Source organism: Gilbertella persicaria, assembly GCF_025201335.1.
Source record: "Gilbertella persicaria strain CBS 190.32 chromosome Unknown B0P05scaffold_30, whole genome shotgun sequence".
NCBI classification, from domain to species: Eukaryota; Fungi; Mucoromycota; class Mucoromycetes; order Mucorales; family Choanephoraceae; genus Gilbertella; species Gilbertella persicaria.
The window spans coordinates 266,742-284,346 of record NW_026251991.1 but is presented as its reverse complement, the minus strand read 5'-3'; the positions used below and the strand labels follow the sequence as shown (position 1 = coordinate 284,346).

The window sequence follows — 17,605 nt, the reverse complement described above, 5'->3', positions numbered from 1 at the left end:
TCAAAAAAGTCAATAAATCATCCCAAAAAGTGATACAGGACAATCTTCGGTCCTTTAAACACTCCTGTATTAAACACACTGAGTTACATTGTGCTTCATGATTAATACAGTGTTTTATTGACCCCCAAGAAAGTTTCCCCCTTCACTCTCTGTGTTTTACGCTTAATTCTTCTATTATTATCATTCCCTCTCCCCTCTTTTTTTTCCTTCTATCTTTTTTGGGTGAAAATATATATAACTTTCTTGGTTTTTTTATTTTTTTTCTCTTTTTCCTTTTTCTTTTGTTTTCTTGTATATTTTATGTTTTTCTTTTTTTCTTTACTTTAATATATATATTATACCATTTGTAAGCCATCAATTCATAACCCTCCCCCCTCCTTTCATCTAAATTATTATTAGAACGATACCTATTAGAAAAAGAGAATGTGGATTATCTCTCGAGTTGTAAGTTTAAAAATCTTTGGAACTGCAACCTAATTTTTTTGTTCAATCTAGTTTGGTGAGTCACGGTGGACGAGAGCCATTTTTTGTGCAATCACGTTACAGGCACTACTGGCTATTGTATTCGAGGCCATCATTTTTGCCTTTCACTCGAATGAAATCAACATGATTAGCACACTCAATTTGTCACAGTCAGAAATAATGTCTTTGTCTACATCTTATGCCAATGCAAGATCACTTTTGGTTTATTTCATCCTGTTTATTATTGCACAACTTTTTACAGTGATACTTGTGGTGGATGCTGTAAGCCTAAGAAGAAAAAAGATCATATTATTATTTTACTAAAAAAAGTTTATTTTAGATCTATCAACGTAATACAATTCAACTCATTGCGCTGGTCGCTTTCGAAATAGGCATGAGTGCTTATTCTATCATTCAATTTCATCAATCATCCACACTTGTTGATGAAAATTCGAGTACATCTTCATCTGGTATTAAACTTGCCCTCAGTTATCTTGGCAATGCTTACCATTTGTCAATGTGGGCCGAAATCACACAAATGTGTGTGATGGTGATCAGCACAGTTGTATTTGTATTTTTAGCATACAAGCTCTACTTGGAATTTGGTTGGCACATTTATAAAAAGATCGGTGCTGATTTAGCTATGCGAGGTAAATGTAACCTTTTATTATACAATAAACTGATATTTGTGTAGATCGTTATAAAATGTATCAAATCTTTATGATGTTGCTCAAGTTTGATTTTTTCTTTTTTCTTGGCTTCTCAATACAATATCTTGCTTTGTTGATTGTTGCTTGGTGGCCAGATGCTTCTTCTAATGGAACAGAGTCTTCTATTGTGAAAGAACTGATTGAACATATCATCCTTAGTTGTGTCATTTCAATCACTATGCTTTTCTCAGCCTATTGGGGTGTAAGTTTGTCTTGTCTCTGCATATTGTATCTAATTCATATATGTTTAGTTGAGTCGAGAAAAGAAGGTTCACATGTACATTTTTCTAGTCTTGTGTGGTGCAAGTATGGGCTACTATATTTACATGCTTGTCCAAATCGCTCAAGACCCTGCTAGGTTTTTAGGCTCAAGGGCCTTCTTGAGTTTTTTCTGTAAGTTTACTCCTTTTGAAACTCCTTCCTCACATACTAAACTTTATTCATTTAAATCACATTAACTTGCCATTTAAATAGTATGCGTAGACATGGTCTTAATTTTGGTAAGATTAATTACATATATATATATATATATATATAGATTTTAATATCTTTTTTTTCTCTACTATTAGGCTTCTGTACCTATTGGTATTATTTGTCTAAGGAACTTTAATCTTGGCCTTATGAATCACAGTAAGTTTGAGTCGAGTAAGAATTATTTAATTCATACATTTTTCTATTTAGTATCACATGCCACAGCTTCTGCTTCTTCAGCTCATTCAATGGCACCCTTAGGCATAGAGAAAGCAAGTTCAAATAGAAGATGGTCCATTGAATAATTGTTGTCTCCTTACCCATCTTATCAACTGTCTCATTACATCTCTCCTATTTTTTTTCAAAATAATAACAATAATAGTAATAATAATAATGATAGCAGTGATAAGTCCTGTGATGCTCTCTTTGCATTCATTTTCGTGGGAAACTTTGAAGCATAAATCTCAGGCACTTTTTTTCCTTTTTCCTTTTCTTTTTTTTTCTAAGCATGTCTCAACTGGATTATAGCAAAGACCCTAAGCATGATAGCTTAGCATTAATTGTTCGCAAAGATGCTCCATACAATGCTGAACCAGCACCCATTGATTTAGTAAAGAATTACATTACACCAGAAAAATATTTTTTTTGTCGTAACCATGGTCCATTACCTGATATCAAAGAACAAGAGCACACCATTCTTGTTCAGGGTATTGGATGTAAGACACCTACTTTATTCTCCATGAAAGAGTTGAAAGAGAATTATGAGAAACACTCAGTCATGATGGCTATGCAAGTAAAGTATAAAGTTGATAAGAATAGTGATACTTAATTTATCTATTTAGTGTGCAGTACGTATTGTTGGGCTGAAAGTGGGTTGATAACCATTGTTATAGGGAAACAGAAGAGATGGTTTACATAAAGTAAAACATACCAAAGGCGTATGTAATTTCATACAAAACAAAACAAACAATGAATACGTTCTCTATAGGTAATCTGGGGCCCGTGTGCTTTAGGCAATGCGATCTACAGTGGATGCCGTTTACGGGATGTATTGGCTACCGTTGGTGTAACAACAAAAATAAAGAACTTGACACAGCTTCATGTGTCATTTGAATCTGTAGAACAGGTAAGATGAAGTTGTACTACTTTGTGCTTATTTTTTTTTCAAGTGTGAAGAAGACAAGTGTTATGGTTCTTCTGTTCCTTTGTCAAAAGCATTGTAAGTCATTCTTTCAGGAGCTTTTTGTACTTATTTTGTTTTAGGGATGAGTTTGGAGACGTCTTGTTGGCTTATGAGGTATATAGAGACAAGTTTCATAGATACAGGTTTCTTAAGTTGAGAATAACAGATGAACTATCAAACCTTATCGCGTGATCATGGATTTCCTATTCGAGTTGTTGTTCCAGGCTATATTGGTGGTCGCTCTGTAAAATATCTCAAGTCCATTACAATTCAAGACTATGAATCCATGTCGTTTTATCAACGCAGAGACTACAAGATATTACCTGAAAATGCAAGTAAAACATAACTTGTTAGGTGTATAACAACAGTTTAAAATAGATCTCTAATGAAGATCAAGCTAATGAGTATTGGTGCAAAGTACCTTCTATTGGCGAATACAATGTTCAATCCTATGTGTGCAACCCTGCAGATGGTATACATTCAGGTGGTAATCAAAACCAAATAGTGCAAGGCTATGCATTATCAGGTAATTATATATTGAATACGACGACTCTAACTTGTATGTTTATAGGAGGAGGTAGAAGTATTCAGCGAGTTGGTAAGTGTTGCTTGATATATATATATATATATAGAAAAGCGCTAAATAAGGATAGATGTCTCTGGTGATGACGGAAGAACATGGATAACAGCTCAACTTCATCAACCAGCAGCTGAGCATAATAACTGTAGAGTATGGGGTTGGTGTTTGTGGACAGCTACTGTGACCACAAAGAGAAATGTAAGAATTGTCAGTAGAGCAGGTAACGTACAGGATTGTGTCTGTTGGCGAGTATTTATTGGTTTTTTTAAGTGGACTCTTCTGGTAATGTTCAGCAAGAGTATCCTGTTTGGAATTATCGTGGTGTTATGAATAATTCTTGGAGAACAGTAGAGCCAAATACACTTGAGATGTCTAATATCTAAGTAAATAATATATATATATATATATATGTATGAAATGTGTCTAATTAAAATACGCTATTTTTTATTGTGTAAAAAGAATTATATGTTTGATGAGGTGTATATAAATAATAATAATAATAGAGAAAAAATACAATGTATATTAAAAATCTAAACAATGAAAAGGAGTTCCAGGATATTTATCGTCTGGGCTTTCTAAAGATAAAGACAAGACTAATAAAGAGCAAGACATTGAAGGCAAAGTAGGAACAGAGGACACCAAAGTTACGCCACTTGTGGCTAGCATCCCAACCAAATCGAGTCGTATAGAATTCAGCACCAGAGGAATAAGTACAATAATTACAATAATCAGGATAGGTAGCATCAGGGTTACCAATGTAACCAGTAGCACCATAGCTGAAGAAGTTGGCAGTGTATTGGCCACATGTTTGACCTTCAGGAGGAGTGAATTTGATAAAATCACCTTCAGTACAAGTCACCTTGATATTGCTCAATTCGTTGACAGAAAGGCCTTCAATGTAGTAGTGGAAAGGATCAAGCCAGTACATCCAGGAGCTCCAGAATTTAGGCATAGCAGAAGGTGCTTGCATCAAACCAGCAAACAAGATAAGCAAGGAAATGACCAAAGGATTAATGACAGAAGCCATCAAGGGTGATTCAGAGAAAGCAGCAATAACAAAACCAAGAGAGACGGCCCAACAGACAAGCATGGAGAAGTGAATGTAGAAGAAACCAACAGTCTCGGAGTTGTTTGTCATACCAGCAGTCCAGTAGAAACCAAACATGAAGAAGGCAGCATAGAAGAAGATGTAAGGGAGTTCGACAAGCACAGCAGAAATAGCCCAAGATAACCAACTGTAGTAACGGGAAGCATATTCACGACGGAAGAATTGACGTTCAACCATGAACTTAGGTTGAGCCAAAATAATTAAGACCATGGCCATAATGAAGGTACCAAAGAGAGCAAAGAGTTTGTTCAAAAGATCAGAAGAACTATTTCCAAGCTTCCAGTAAGTAAAACCAGTGATCAAAGAGGTAAACATGACGTTACAGAAACGACCCACATTGTATTCAGGAGATCTCCAATAAGCCAATGACATACGCTTGAAAACCAATTTAAATTGAGTACCGTAACCAGTAGCATAAGTTTTAGCTTCACGAGTAGGATTGGGGTTGGAATTGTTACGAATTTCTTCAAGTTCAGCAGCTAAGGCTTTAGCTTCAGGAGACTTTTGCCAGATTTCAGCCCAATCAGCCTTTGCTTTACCAGCAGTACCAGCACCAACACATTCAAGAATGTATTCAGCAGGGTTAGCATCAGGAGAACAAATAGGGCCACCATTGGATTGGAAGTAGTTGATCATAGTTTGAGAATCTTTACCAATTTCACCATAGTAAGCAGTCTTACCACCACGAACTAAAAGCAAAAGGTGGTCAAAGTGTTCAAACAAGATAGCAGAAGGTTGATGGATAGTACACAAGACGGGCCAACCAGCATCAGCAAGCTTACGAATAAATCGAATGATGTTGAAAGAAGATTGAGCATCAAGACCAGAAGTAGGTTCATCCAAGAAAAGAAGCTTGGGCTTACCGACCAATTCCATACCAATAGTTAAACGCTTACGTTCTTCAACAGAGATACCATAACCACTTTCGACTTGACCAATTTGAGCATCACCAATATCGTCCATTTCCAAAAGTTCGAGAATGGTTTCGACATACTTGTCTTTTTCTTCTCGAGGAACTTCAGCAGGTTGACGGAGATAAGCGGAGAAACGGAGGGCTTCACGAACAGTGACAGCAGGTTGATGGACATCCATCTGTTCACAGTAACCAGTAATACGTTCGAAATCAGTCATGAGGGCTTCATAGTTCAAGAAAATATCGCCTTCAACTTTACCAATGGTCTTACGACGAGCCAAGACATCCAAAAGAGTAGTCTTACCAGCACCAGAAGAACCCATCAAAGCAGTAAGATGACCAGGACGAACAAGACCACAGACATTGTTCAATAGTTGGAGCTGACCACCTTTGTAAGGTACAGTATAATTGATGTTTTCCCAAGAGAAAGTAGTACCATCAGAAACGCCTTCCATTTCAGAACTAATGTTGGCTTGCTTACGACGTCTTTCTTCTTCTTCTTCATTTGTACGAGGCTTGGGAGCCTTACCGGGCAAGTAAAGTTTAGTAAGAGTACCAGCCTTGCTTAAGCCACCAAATTCCATAGCACTAGCAGTCAAGAAAGTAAAGAACAAGAAGAAGGCAACGACAACAATGAAATCAGGAGCCCAAAGTTGGCTAGGTTCATAACTAAGACTTTCACGCAAGTAATCATCACCAAGGACAAAATTTTGACCAGGTTTACCACCAGTCATGGTGCAGACCTTGTGGTTCCAGTCATCATAACCAGGGCCGTAAGGGACACTGTTGCCAACACCTTCACAAGAATAAGATTGACCACCCAATTCGTTGATGAGAAGAGCCTTGTAACCATAAGTTAAGGGATTGATCCAGTAAATCCAAAACAACCAAGGATGCATTTTGTTGTAAGGAATGGTATAACCTGTATAGGAGGTAACAGCGATAAGAATAATACCGGAAACTTGTGTAGCAAGGAAGAAGCTAGAAGTAGAGGCACCAAAGAATCTGAAGAAACCGTTCATACACATGTTAATAAAGAACAAGACAACAAAGAATGTAAAGAAGGCACCAGCAGTCAATTTCAAGCCCATCATAAAGTAAGCACATATTTCAAAGAGAAGTACTTGAGCAATAGCATAGGGAACATCCATGACTACTTGAGCAAGATAGAAAGCAGAAGGACGGTAAAGAGCATATTGTTTGTGTTTTTCTAAGATGGGTCTACCCATCAAGAAACTCATGAGTTCGGATTGAGAAATGAAAGAATTGAACAAGACAGCAAAGAAAAGAGCACCACCTCTAGAGAAAGCACCCATACCATCTTCGCTCATTTTGAAGAAACATGAAGCAGTAATCAAGGATTGGATAAGAATTGTACCATAACGAGAAATAAGAGCACCCAAGTCAGTGATATTAAGATAGTATTGACGAATAGTAAGTGCCTTGACTTGCTGATAGAAAGAAGCGGTATAAGGGGCCTTTTTGCTAGCACGCTTTTGATGTTCTTCATCAACAGCTTTTCTAAAGGTTTCACTAGGACTTCCGCTAGCAATTTGTTGTTCGTAGGCACCAAGATCAGCCATAGCTTGTCTATATACATCAGATTCAAGGTATCGTTGTTCGAAATCAGAAGCAAAACGAGGTGCAGTCTTTTCAAATCCAGGAATGATTTCACGTTCAATAGGGTTACAAAGACCAGTCAAGAAATCAGGAACAGATTTACGAGGAGGACAGAAGAAACCAAGAGATTCAAAGTATTCTTTGGCGTATTCAACAGGACCAAAATACAAGCAACGGCCTTCATCTAATAAGAGAACTTTATCAAAAAGAGAAAAGATGCTGTTGGAAGCTTGATAAAGAGTGGCTACTGTTGTCTTGTGTTGAATATCTGTCATGATACGGAGAGCACGGACATAATCAAGAGCTGAGGCAGCATCAAGACCACGAGTAGAACAGTCCCAACAGTTGATAGAACTGTGTGTTGTCATTTGTTCAGCAATAGACATACGTTTACGTTCACCACCAGACAAACCACGGACAAAAGCGTTACCAACCATGGTGTTCATTTGCTTAGTAAGACCGAGCATGTTACCAAGCATGTAAAGAACCTTATTAACAAAATCTTGTCTGGTTTCATCGGGAAGACGAGTACCGGGTGTCTTCATGCGAAGAGCAAATTCGAGTGTTTGCTTTGCTGTTAAGGTAGGGTAATGTTGATCTTCTTCTTCGTTGTAACAAACTTGGCCACGATAACGTTTGGCAAAAGTATTGGGATCAATACCACCATAGCTAACAGTACCGTTGATATCAGTGTAAGCACCACGAAGATTAGCCATGACTTTTAAAAAGGTAGTACAGCCTGCGCCTGGACGACCCAAGACAAGCAACATTTCACCTTCTTTACAATGACCGTTTAAGTTGTGAAGGATTGTCTTTTTGTTTTTACTGGCACCAATACCAAGATACTTCCAGAATTGAATAAAAGTAAAGACAGTAGAAATTGTATGAGCATCAGCAGCTTCACCCTAAAAAAATGATATTAGTCAATTGTTATTTTGTGGTATGACAGACTTTACCATCACAGTCAAATCTTTCCAGACCAAACCCAAGTACTTCTGTGTGTGACCAGCCTCTTCTTCATCACGACGAAGGCCATTAAGATATTCATCGAGATTAAATTCGTCAGACGCAGCAGCACCTTCTTCTAATTTGCTAGCGTGTGTTGATTTACGACTGATTCGAGATAATTCACGTTTAAGTTCTTGATATTCTGACTTTGCAGCTATTTATTTTTTTAGATAAATTTTTTAAGAAAAATTACTCACCTTTGATGTCAACAGCATTAGCATCGGGTTCACCATAAGATTGGTCTGCAATTTCATAATTTTGGAGTCCATTGATAGTTTGTGTTGATCCATCACTTGAATGACGGTCAAGATCTTGTTGTTCTCCCTTTTCCGAGAGATATTTATTAGAGCTCATGAATTATATGGAATAAATCAAAAAGCAAAATAAAAAAAAAAAAAAAATAAAAAAAAAGAAGTTAATGACAAGATCTAGAAAAAAGAATGGGTTTATATTTATATGTGATATCTAGATCGCCGTAATTTTTCCGGGATGCTTTGCTGAGTGGCAAATAAATCAAAAAACGGCTGTGGAGTGAAGCGACCGAACCTATGAAGTCGTATCATTGTGGCGGATAAATTTACTGACCGCAATCTATTCAGACCAAGAATTCAGTCAGCTTGCTGTCACAATAGATCGCATAAACAGAAGCTACATGGCTATGCATCATTTTCATGAGCCACATACGATGCAAAACGACAGTAATTTGATGCATCCTACATGCATTCTTGAAATTGCCAAGATGAAGCATTTTAGAAGATTGTATATAAAGAGATAACCACACGTAAGGAGAAGTCGTCGCGTTTTTACTTTTTTGAATTGATACGTGATATCCGATCCGCCGAAACTGACCGATTGAGCTGCGGTCAGATTAATCAAAGCGGAGACTTGATAAGTCCTTGTTTTTCGGCCCGTTTGCGTCCAAGCAGTTTGATTGGTTGGGTCTGCTGTTCTTGCAGAATTTAGACTCAAAGTGACACAATACGATACAAACTCGTGCAAATGAAAAAAATTTGTTTCTATCAATATAAGTATAATTCTTTTTTTCCTTGGGGGCATTTCTCTTCACAAATTATAAGAAACAGTCAAGTGAAGTAGATTACTAAACACGATTGGTGTATCACTAAAAAAGTCATCGATTTTTCTCCAAGAAATCACGTAATCAAAGTGGATGAGGTAGTTTTCCTTCTTTTTCTTTTTTTCGAAAGGTTCAATACGCCAAGTATCTCTAATTACTATCAAAAGAGAACGAGAATATCTTGTCTGAGTGTGATTGTTTTACAAGACTTTGCGCTTATTCAAAAGAGAAAATGTAAAAATTTCAAGTGGTTGTAACTTGACAAATATTTTAGGAAAGCACCTCCTTCAATCCCATGTCTACTTCACAAAAAGTGGCAAATATATTGATTCTGAAAATCGAGTTGCTGTAGGCGTTTTATCAAGCTTCAAAGCATATTCAGCAAAGTTCTTCCTTGGTATAGTTTGTTGATTTACATATATTTGATTAATCGGAATTTTCTTTCTGTTTACCATTTTCAAAGTTGTCCTTTCTGACCTCAGAAGTGTCATGTATTATGGGAGATCTTATGCATATTTTATGCATCAAATAGTGTAAGAATAGGTGCCCTTTTACTAGCCCTTTCTATTCGTTGCAGTGTAATACTCAAATTAACTCACCCTTTTCGTCTTAGTAAACTCGCTTTCTTTTTACTTGAAGTATCTAGAGATGGTCTTATCTGATTTTGGATGGATCAAACCTACATTCTGTCGTTGCAAAGATTTTTGATTGCCTTTCTTTTTTCATCTTCACGAACCTCCGGATTCTATAGTCTACAACCAACATAGAGTCTTATAAAACAACGTCAAATTAACTCAATATGCTTAACACTAGGCCAGTACCGATTCTCAGTGTTTATGAAACTGATGCTGTTGAACGCGAGTACGATCTCGGTCGAAAGCGTTTAACCTGTCCCCATGGCAACACGAAAAGTCGCTTTCGTAGACGAGGCAATTCCGACGCTCATCCTAAACCACCTGTCTTTTATTGTATGGAATGTAAAAACGACTTTTAGCTTCATCAAATGCAAGCCCTACTAACTGCCACAGCAAGAGCACATCAGCTAAACGGTTCCCAGCAGATGGATGCTAGTCATGACGACGTACCTCTGACGCAACCCAGTACACTGGTCATGCCCGAGAACTTGCTCCAGTTCGTACATGACATGCACAAGCAACAACAGGAATACGCTGCAATGCTTCAAAGATTGTTTAGTCTTCAGCAAAAGCTGGAAGATGCTCAGTACGAAATTGAGCAACTCCGCAGAGAATGCCGCCCTAAAACAGCAGGTACGACAGCCAGAACTACCTCAATGTCAAAGTCCAGTTGCAAGTGCATTCGCTCTACCCCCTTGGCGCTCTACCAGCACCTCATATGCCCAAGTTGCTTCCCAATGGCCATCTTTGACCAGTAGTCAATCCAATGCAACACTAATCCGTCGAGTCAATCCTGTCCGTTTGGCTCAACGTCAAACGGCTGCCGCTCGTCAATTTCAACCTTCCTCTGATATTCAAGGATTTTGTTGTGAACATATATGAATTCATATGCATAGATCAATAAATGATGATCATGGCAAAAGACCAGATCACATCCATGGCAATTGCAATGGATCCATAGTCACTGACATTCACTCATTCTACTAGAAGTACTACATCGTCTTCATAGTCAGAGATTATGAACATAGTGACTCTGTTATTATTGATGGCCCTCATAAAGTGACGGTTAGAGCTGAGAAATACATTGGTATTGGCATTTGACAAATATGTAATGGTTTATTCAAGTTCAGGTCAGATCATGTACTGTTGGCTGAGCTGACAACTTCCTCTAAAGGCATTTCTCTTCATTGCTCCTGATCTAACAAATCAATCCGTAGTCAAGAAGCTAACCCAAAGCAATAGTTTGACCGAGAAGAAAAAGTATAAATACCTTGACATTTTATAGCAATTGAAAGATAACATTTCTTGGAGAAATAAAAAGCCTATACAAGTTCTAACGAACTTTCTCTGTGTTCTTACCTTTTCTCTAATTTTATATCTATTCTCTCTTCATCTCACAACAGGGACTATAGAGCGAAGATTAAAAGTGAAATCAAATTTGATTCTTCTTCGCGCCGCATCAAAATTGAGCTTTTGTCAACTGCATGAAGAAGCAATTATTGGGTTTTGGTGTAGTGACAAAAGCTGTAGGTCTTTGTTTTCTGAGCCTACTAGTTTAAAGAACATACCAACTTTGCTGCTAAAATTCTGCGCAAATATGCAAAAATAGCTGCGAGGTTTTCGCCCTTACCATGCCATTTTTATAGTACAACTGGCAAGCACACACTTTGATCAAAAATTAGAGTGCCAGGCGCACATTTTAAGTGTTTGAGCTTGCCAATAGCCCTATTTTTTGTCTTATAGCTTCCAAAAGAAGATCAAGAGTTGATAAAACGAGGTTTTTCATGAGTAGTACCCTTTGTTCAAAAGGCATATTTAACCGTTTTTTCCAAGTTACTTTTTTTTTGTCTAAATCAACTTCACAAGTGCCCTATATGTTGCTAAACATGGTTTGTAGGTATTTAGGGCATTTAAATGTGTATGAACAAGTACTATACTCCAGTTGTGTGTAAATTTTTTGATAAAAATTATCTATCTTGAGAGGCAGGATAGGGGGAGGGTTGCATTACTTATAGAATCAAATTTATTTTTCGATGAAAGGAACTGATTCGTTATATGCATATCCCTTAAAAATGCAGTAAATAAATATGAAGTGTTGTCAACTGATAAAATACTTAGGATTAATATACTTATTTCTTCTTCCCGTTTCTCCTTTTCAAATGCTTAAAGCTATGGCCTTTTCAAAACCTATATATATACTTGCAAAAACAATCGCCTTTTGGAAATGAAATTAGAATGAACAAGCAGTTTTTTATCTGTTATGAGCATGTGAAGAAAAAGGTATCATATATACTACACTTTATTGGAAAAAATTTCATCTGTTATATGCATATATGTATTTTTTCCTTAGCTTGATATTGTCTTTGCGAAGAAAAGAAAAGAAAATAGAAATATACATCTTCAGTTTGACTTATCTATGAGGATTGGTCTTTCGGAACAAGACTAAATAGAGACTGCTATTGCATATTTTTCAATGACATCCAGCTGGCATTGAAAGAAGATGGCTTGAACGTTTTCATTGCTGTAAGTGTGGCACAGACATCTACAGATTAAACATTCTTTTCATTTTCGAAGGATTCCGTGGTAAAGACAACTCTCAAGAAATTAATGTGAGTCCATTTATTAAGGGCTTTAAGGGACTTTTCTGCAAATATCCTATTTGAAGCACTGGGCAGCATGAATAAAAAAGGAAGGTGGTACAAGGGCATAGTAATGAAGCTCAGCTTCTGCACTGCATTTTCTACTTATCAATTCTCTTCGAGCAAAAAAATAAAATAAAATAAAAAAAAATTAAAGTATGGCTTGCTGGATACAAAAAGTCAAGTATTTCTTCCGGCGTTACCAAATAACTAGACATTTCTTGTTTATTAGAAATCATCTCTTTTTTAACGAGTCGCATGAATATACTACTGCCATCTGGCTTCAAAAGAGTGTTACTAATCATCACTCAATTGATATCATTGAAGGATTTGTGATATTGAAAGAATGAGAACATTTCCAAAAGAGTTAAGGAAATGTAAAAACTATTTGGATTTCAACCTCGTACAGGAACCAAATTACCGAAAACATGCCATATGCTCTTTTATCACTCTTTGGTATCTAAAATAGTGCGATTATACCCTATTATTAAGATGGAAAATAGATTATTACTGATTTCCATCAAGAATCGCTTTTGTTGAAAGCTAAAATATGCTAAAACTAACGTTTGGTTTGCTAAAAGTCAAAGGCAAAATCTTAAAATAGATTGTAACACAAAATAAATGTAATATATGCGTGTATTAGGAGACATGAAAACAAAAAAAGCCAACTCAATTTTATCCAGTATTTTTATAAGGGACAATAAAAAAAAATCATCATGAACTTTGTGACATTCACAAATCAATCACAGATAGTTTTCTTTTTACAACCTCGAGCATAGTCTGCGTAATCGAAATTCTGAGAGCAATTTTGTCAAAAGCACGAGTTTCCTCTACTTGTGCTTCAATATATCAAATTCAACTTACCCGGAATAAACAATGTCTTCAATAAACAAGTGTACTATAAACCGAATACCTGGAATATTTAAGAGCCAAGTAACCAAAGCTCCTAATGCAATAACATTTATTTAATTAATTGGACGTCCATACAACTATCATTTCTTGTGTAGTCTTTATTTTTATTTTTTCAACAACAGTGTATCACACAACATTTCGACATACAACTAGATTAAACTATTGAACATTTATACGCTGTCGCTAATGTGTTTTTTGTCTTGACTACATATTCATTTCGATGTTTTAAACGAAATATTTCAAACTGCAATAAAAAGGCATGCATGGTAGATTAATTGTAGACTGTATAAACGTAGTGTCTTATAATACAGTTTCCATCTCAAAATAGAATATCTAATAATGGAGATTGAAAATATAAAATGATGCTGTTTGAAAATTGCAGAATGTCATAACTTTGTTAATTAAATTGAGCATAAAAAGCCAGCTTTTCTTTTTCATAGTGACACAAGACACATCACTGAAATTTTAGACCACCATTTATATGATTTTCTGCTCAGCTCGTGTACGTGCGTGCTTCACTAAGCTCATGTTGGCATCAAAGAGCCACATAACTGTGGCACTTTTTTTCTGTTTTTGTCCCGACAATTCATATAAAAGGCGAGAAAAAACAATTCTGAAATCATTATCTTCCCTCCTTCCAATCCTTAATACAGAAACTTCTAATGGTTCAAAAATCACTTTTGCTCTGTGTCGCAACTGCTTTTCTTGCTGGTTTGCAAGCTACTTCCGTAGATGAAAATACTGTCAACATCAACTTAGACAACACATCTGTACTTGAAAAGAGACATTTCTTCATTGACAGCAACAAGTGTGCTTCTGGAAGCTATGCTTCTCAATTGGTAAATACTTACATCAATCATGTAGAATTTATTTGACTGATCATTCCTTGTAGTTGACCCAATTCTCTGGTGTCTTCTTTGGTGACTTCAAGTCTGTTGGAAAGGTTGATATCTCTGGTTCTCTTGCTGTCAAGGGTGACTTTGAGAGTCACTATTCTAGCATTAACACCAACTGGGATGCTGGTTTCTCTTACGAAAACCTCAAGAGTTACGGTCTTGTTGTCGGTGGTCAATGCAAGTCTAACTCTGTCTCTGTCAGCGGTGCCTCTTTCATTCGTGGTGGCCTCTCAGGTGGCGCCAAAAGACTCTTTGATTTCTTCAAGTTGTACCACGGATCTACTGGTTATTATAGCTTTGAGCAAAGTCAAGAAAACGCTTACGAAGCCTCTTTGCTCTTGTCTCAATTGGAACCTACCTTGAGACTGGATGCCGAAGGCAAATTGAGCGCTTGTGGTACCGCTAACCATGGTTTCCATGTCCTTCATTTCAACACTTGTAAGAGCAGCGCTTTCCATGCCTCTTTGATCTCTGAAGCTGCTGCTTTCCTTTCTGGTAAGGGTAGCTGGAGCGGACCCAAGGGTTTGAACTGGCCCTCTTCTGGTACCATTGTCATCAACATTCCTATTGACATTGGTGCTTCTTTCTCTATCACTAACAAGGAAGTCTCTCTTGGTTTGGATGCTTCTCGTGTTATCTTCAACTTCTACCCTGCTGACTCCCAAGGTAAATGCCACAGCGGTGGTAAAATCTCTCTCAAACGTGAGATGAGCGGCTACTTTGGTGGTTTCACTTTGGCTCCCAGAGCTGATATCTTTGATGGCGCTGCTGGTGCCTTTGCTGGTACTGTTATTGGTCACAACTTCAACTGCGGTGGCGGTATTGGTATTGGTGGTTATCACCTTGCTGGTGGTAGCTCTTCCAGCTTCAAGGGTTGCTTCCCTATTCACAACAACCACACTCCTCCTCCTGCTACCACCATCCACGTTCCTCCTGCTTCTGCTACCACCACAACTCCCACCAACAAGCACACTACTAGTACTGATGGTCATTCTGCTACAACCACTGCTGTCAGTGACAAACACCACACTACCGTTGCCCACAAGCACCAGACTACTTCCGTTCACCACAGCAAGACCACTTCTGCTTACAAGCACCAAACTACTACTGACTGTGGTTGCGGCAAGCACTCTACCACCAAGTCTCACAAACACTCCAAGACTGTCATTAAGGGTAAGCACCACTCTAAGACTACCACCAAGGGCAAGCACCATGCCAAGACTACCACCAAGGGCAAACACCACTCTAAGATTACCACCAAGGGCAAACACCACTCTAAGATTACCACCAAGTGTAAGCACCACACCAAGAGTAAGCACCACACCAAGACCAAGCACACTCCTACTACTTGTCCTGTTGGTTGTGCCACCAAGACTGTTACAAAGGTCGTCTATGTTACTGTCAACTAAATGGTTCCAAAATTCTCTTAATTTATTTACATAATACATCTTTTAATAAAATTGCTCTTGCAGTGAATTCTATCAGACATAAATTTTTGCATAAACGAACCATTTCTGCTGTTGTCAATTATTTTGCAGTATAGTGAAAACGTCATACAATGCAACTAATAACTCAAAGTTTGTGTGGAACTATCTGCTGACAGCAATTTTATCACATAAGGATAGTATGTTTAAGTCAATAATTGATAGAGATGTTTCTGTTCTTTAATTTTTTATACTTGAGCCGAATGTTGCTCAAACATGAACCTTCTTGATATGAAGCCTAATGCGTAAAGCAACGAAACAGAACACTGACAATTAAAGTTTGTTTGAATAGATCCTGTATGCATCTTGGAATATCGGAATAGTGAAGTAATGCAAACAAGGGTTATTCTTGTTGATTCCATAATGAGTATAAGCTGCGATCATGGCGGTTCAAAAAAAAAAAAAGTGCTACCAATGCCGCAACTTAATGAGTTCAACATGCAATCGATCGTAAAAGTCTGTCAAGTAAAATAGATCGATAAAGCGAGGAGAAATTGCGATGGCTTCAAGATATCAATGGCTATCGAATTGAATGGTTTGGTTTGTTTTCAATTGCTTTTTCCTAACATAGTCTTGTGCCATAATCAAGTTCAGAATTATATTTTATTTCTTGGTACAAATAAAAGGAGAAAGAGACAGAGTAACAGAGGGAATGAAGTAGATTAAAAATAGAGTATAGTTCTACAAAACTAAATAATGAAATAAATGCAAAGCTCAAAACTCAGAAGGTTTGCTGCACTTTGGTGGGTCTTTGTGTTGCCATGAAATGATAAAATACCTAAAAAAATCAGCACTATTTTTGCTTGAAAGCCGTAATAGCCCCTATTATGCTGAAAAGCAATTTGGTGCATTCAAAAATAACTGATGAATTCATTGGCCACCTACACGTGTTTTCTACTCTTTTGTTTCATTTGATCAGGTAGCCATTGCTTTTATTCAACTGTCAGATGTATGTCAGCGTTATTTTATATAAAATGTCTTCATTGGCAACTGCTTTCGACACAGAAAAAAATGACCACTTGACAGCAACGTGTCTACTTTAGCCTGGACAACAATAGTTACGCGAAGAGTTTTATTTATGAACTCCATAAAAGTAGATTGTTGATTGCACAAATGAAAGTTAAAAGTATAAAACATGGCCAGATTTTATTTCGTGTACCATTGCAACAAGCGATTGGCCAGACTGTAAGCTTTTTTTAAAAAAAGCTTACAATGTTTAGCATTGTTCAGTGCAAGCCACAATGCCATCCATATGCTCTCTCCAGTAAATGCATGACTCGAATTCCTCAAATACCTAAGTTCCTTTTGCTTTTTTTAACGTATCATGTAAAGAAACCGAAATTAACAGCCATTCGGACTCTTGCAAGGGTTGCGAATGATTACACCAAGTAAAAAGAATAATGGCTTCTTTAATTAGAGTTGAAGAATATGTCTGGTTTATATATCTAGATGTTTGTGACGTCCTTTAAAGGAAATTGTTACACGATATTGTTCATATTTCAAGCAATTTCAAGCATCGTCCTGCTATATATAATATACGTAGCTGCAAGCATTTATTAATTGCTGTAAAAGTAAAAACAAATGTTCGGCACCGTGGCTATTTATATACTTTTTCTCCAAATGAAGGATACATGTCAAACATCGGTAGGGCAGATCAATTCTGGATGGAGATTGAAAACAGGAAATGTAGCTCGACGCTTAAGTGGCACAATTCACAAAATTCTTTAAATGAAAAGCTTGAGAAGGAGAAAGACGTATCTACCAAGAACACGCGTTTCTCATAAGATTAGAGTATCGTATAAGGAGCATAAATCCCAAGAAATAGCATTATTTCCTTTTCAAAACATCAAGAAAAAAGCAAACAATTAGATACAGAGATGACATGACTAAGCTGTAATTTCAAAAGTCT

At 37.0% G+C, this 17,605-nt stretch overlaps 6 protein-coding genes across 6 annotated transcripts; 4 read left to right on the top strand and 2 right to left on the bottom strand.

The window, feature by feature from the left end:
• Positions 1-642: 642 nt before the first annotated feature.
• B0P05DRAFT_473747 (uncharacterized protein) lies at positions 643-1,948 on the top strand (the record flags this gene model as incomplete). Its single annotated transcript, XM_051574750.1, has 7 exons — positions 643-744; positions 803-1,112; positions 1,157-1,374; positions 1,424-1,565; positions 1,647-1,672; positions 1,742-1,802; positions 1,854-1,948. The coding sequence occupies 7 exons, from the start codon at positions 643-645 to the stop codon at positions 1,946-1,948; spliced, it is 954 nt and encodes a 317-aa protein (XP_051433107.1).
• Positions 1,949-2,115: 167 nt separating this feature from the next.
• B0P05DRAFT_549469 (Oxidoreductase, molybdopterin-binding domain-containing protein) lies at positions 2,116-3,858 on the top strand. The gene is made up of 11 exons (XM_051579140.1): positions 2,116-2,436; positions 2,486-2,491; positions 2,537-2,581; positions 2,632-2,769; positions 2,813-2,862; positions 2,907-2,940; positions 2,993-3,157; positions 3,205-3,352; positions 3,398-3,424; positions 3,480-3,626; positions 3,677-3,858. The coding sequence occupies exons 1-11, from the start codon at positions 2,152-2,154 to the stop codon at positions 3,787-3,789; spliced, it is 1,158 nt and encodes a 385-aa protein (XP_051433106.1). The 5' UTR covers positions 2,116-2,151; the 3' UTR covers positions 3,790-3,858.
• Positions 3,859-3,965: 107 nt separating this feature from the next.
• On the bottom strand, positions 3,966-8,409 carry B0P05DRAFT_473733 (ABC-2 type transporter-domain-containing protein; the record flags this gene model as incomplete). The annotated part of the gene is made up of 3 exons (XM_051574749.1): positions 3,966-7,952; positions 8,004-8,209; positions 8,253-8,409. 3 exons carry the CDS (start codon positions 8,407-8,409, stop codon positions 3,966-3,968), a joined length of 4,350 nt encoding a protein of 1,449 aa, XP_051433105.1.
• A 1,520-nt stretch (positions 8,410-9,929) lies between these two features.
• B0P05DRAFT_588928 (uncharacterized protein) lies at positions 9,930-10,866 on the top strand (the record flags this gene model as incomplete). Its single annotated transcript, XM_051582699.1, has 4 exons — positions 9,930-10,107; positions 10,159-10,398; positions 10,493-10,633; positions 10,775-10,866. 4 exons carry the CDS (start codon positions 9,930-9,932, stop codon positions 10,864-10,866), a joined length of 651 nt encoding a protein of 216 aa, XP_051433104.1.
• Positions 10,867-11,676: 810 nt separating this feature from the next.
• B0P05DRAFT_549448 (uncharacterized protein) lies at positions 11,677-12,528 on the bottom strand. The gene is made up of 2 exons (XM_051579139.1): positions 12,340-12,528; positions 11,677-12,288 (listed from the first exon to the last, which is right to left on the bottom strand). The coding sequence occupies exons 1-2, from the start codon at positions 12,471-12,473 to the stop codon at positions 12,222-12,224; spliced, it is 201 nt and encodes a 66-aa protein (XP_051433103.1). The 5' UTR covers positions 12,474-12,528; the 3' UTR covers positions 11,677-12,221.
• A 1,450-nt stretch (positions 12,529-13,978) lies between these two features.
• B0P05DRAFT_573160 (uncharacterized protein) lies at positions 13,979-15,621 on the top strand (the record flags this gene model as incomplete). Its single annotated transcript, XM_051581488.1, has 2 exons — positions 13,979-14,155; positions 14,209-15,621. 2 exons carry the CDS (start codon positions 13,979-13,981, stop codon positions 15,619-15,621), a joined length of 1,590 nt encoding a protein of 529 aa, XP_051433102.1.
• Positions 15,622-17,605: the final 1,984 nt, after the last annotated feature.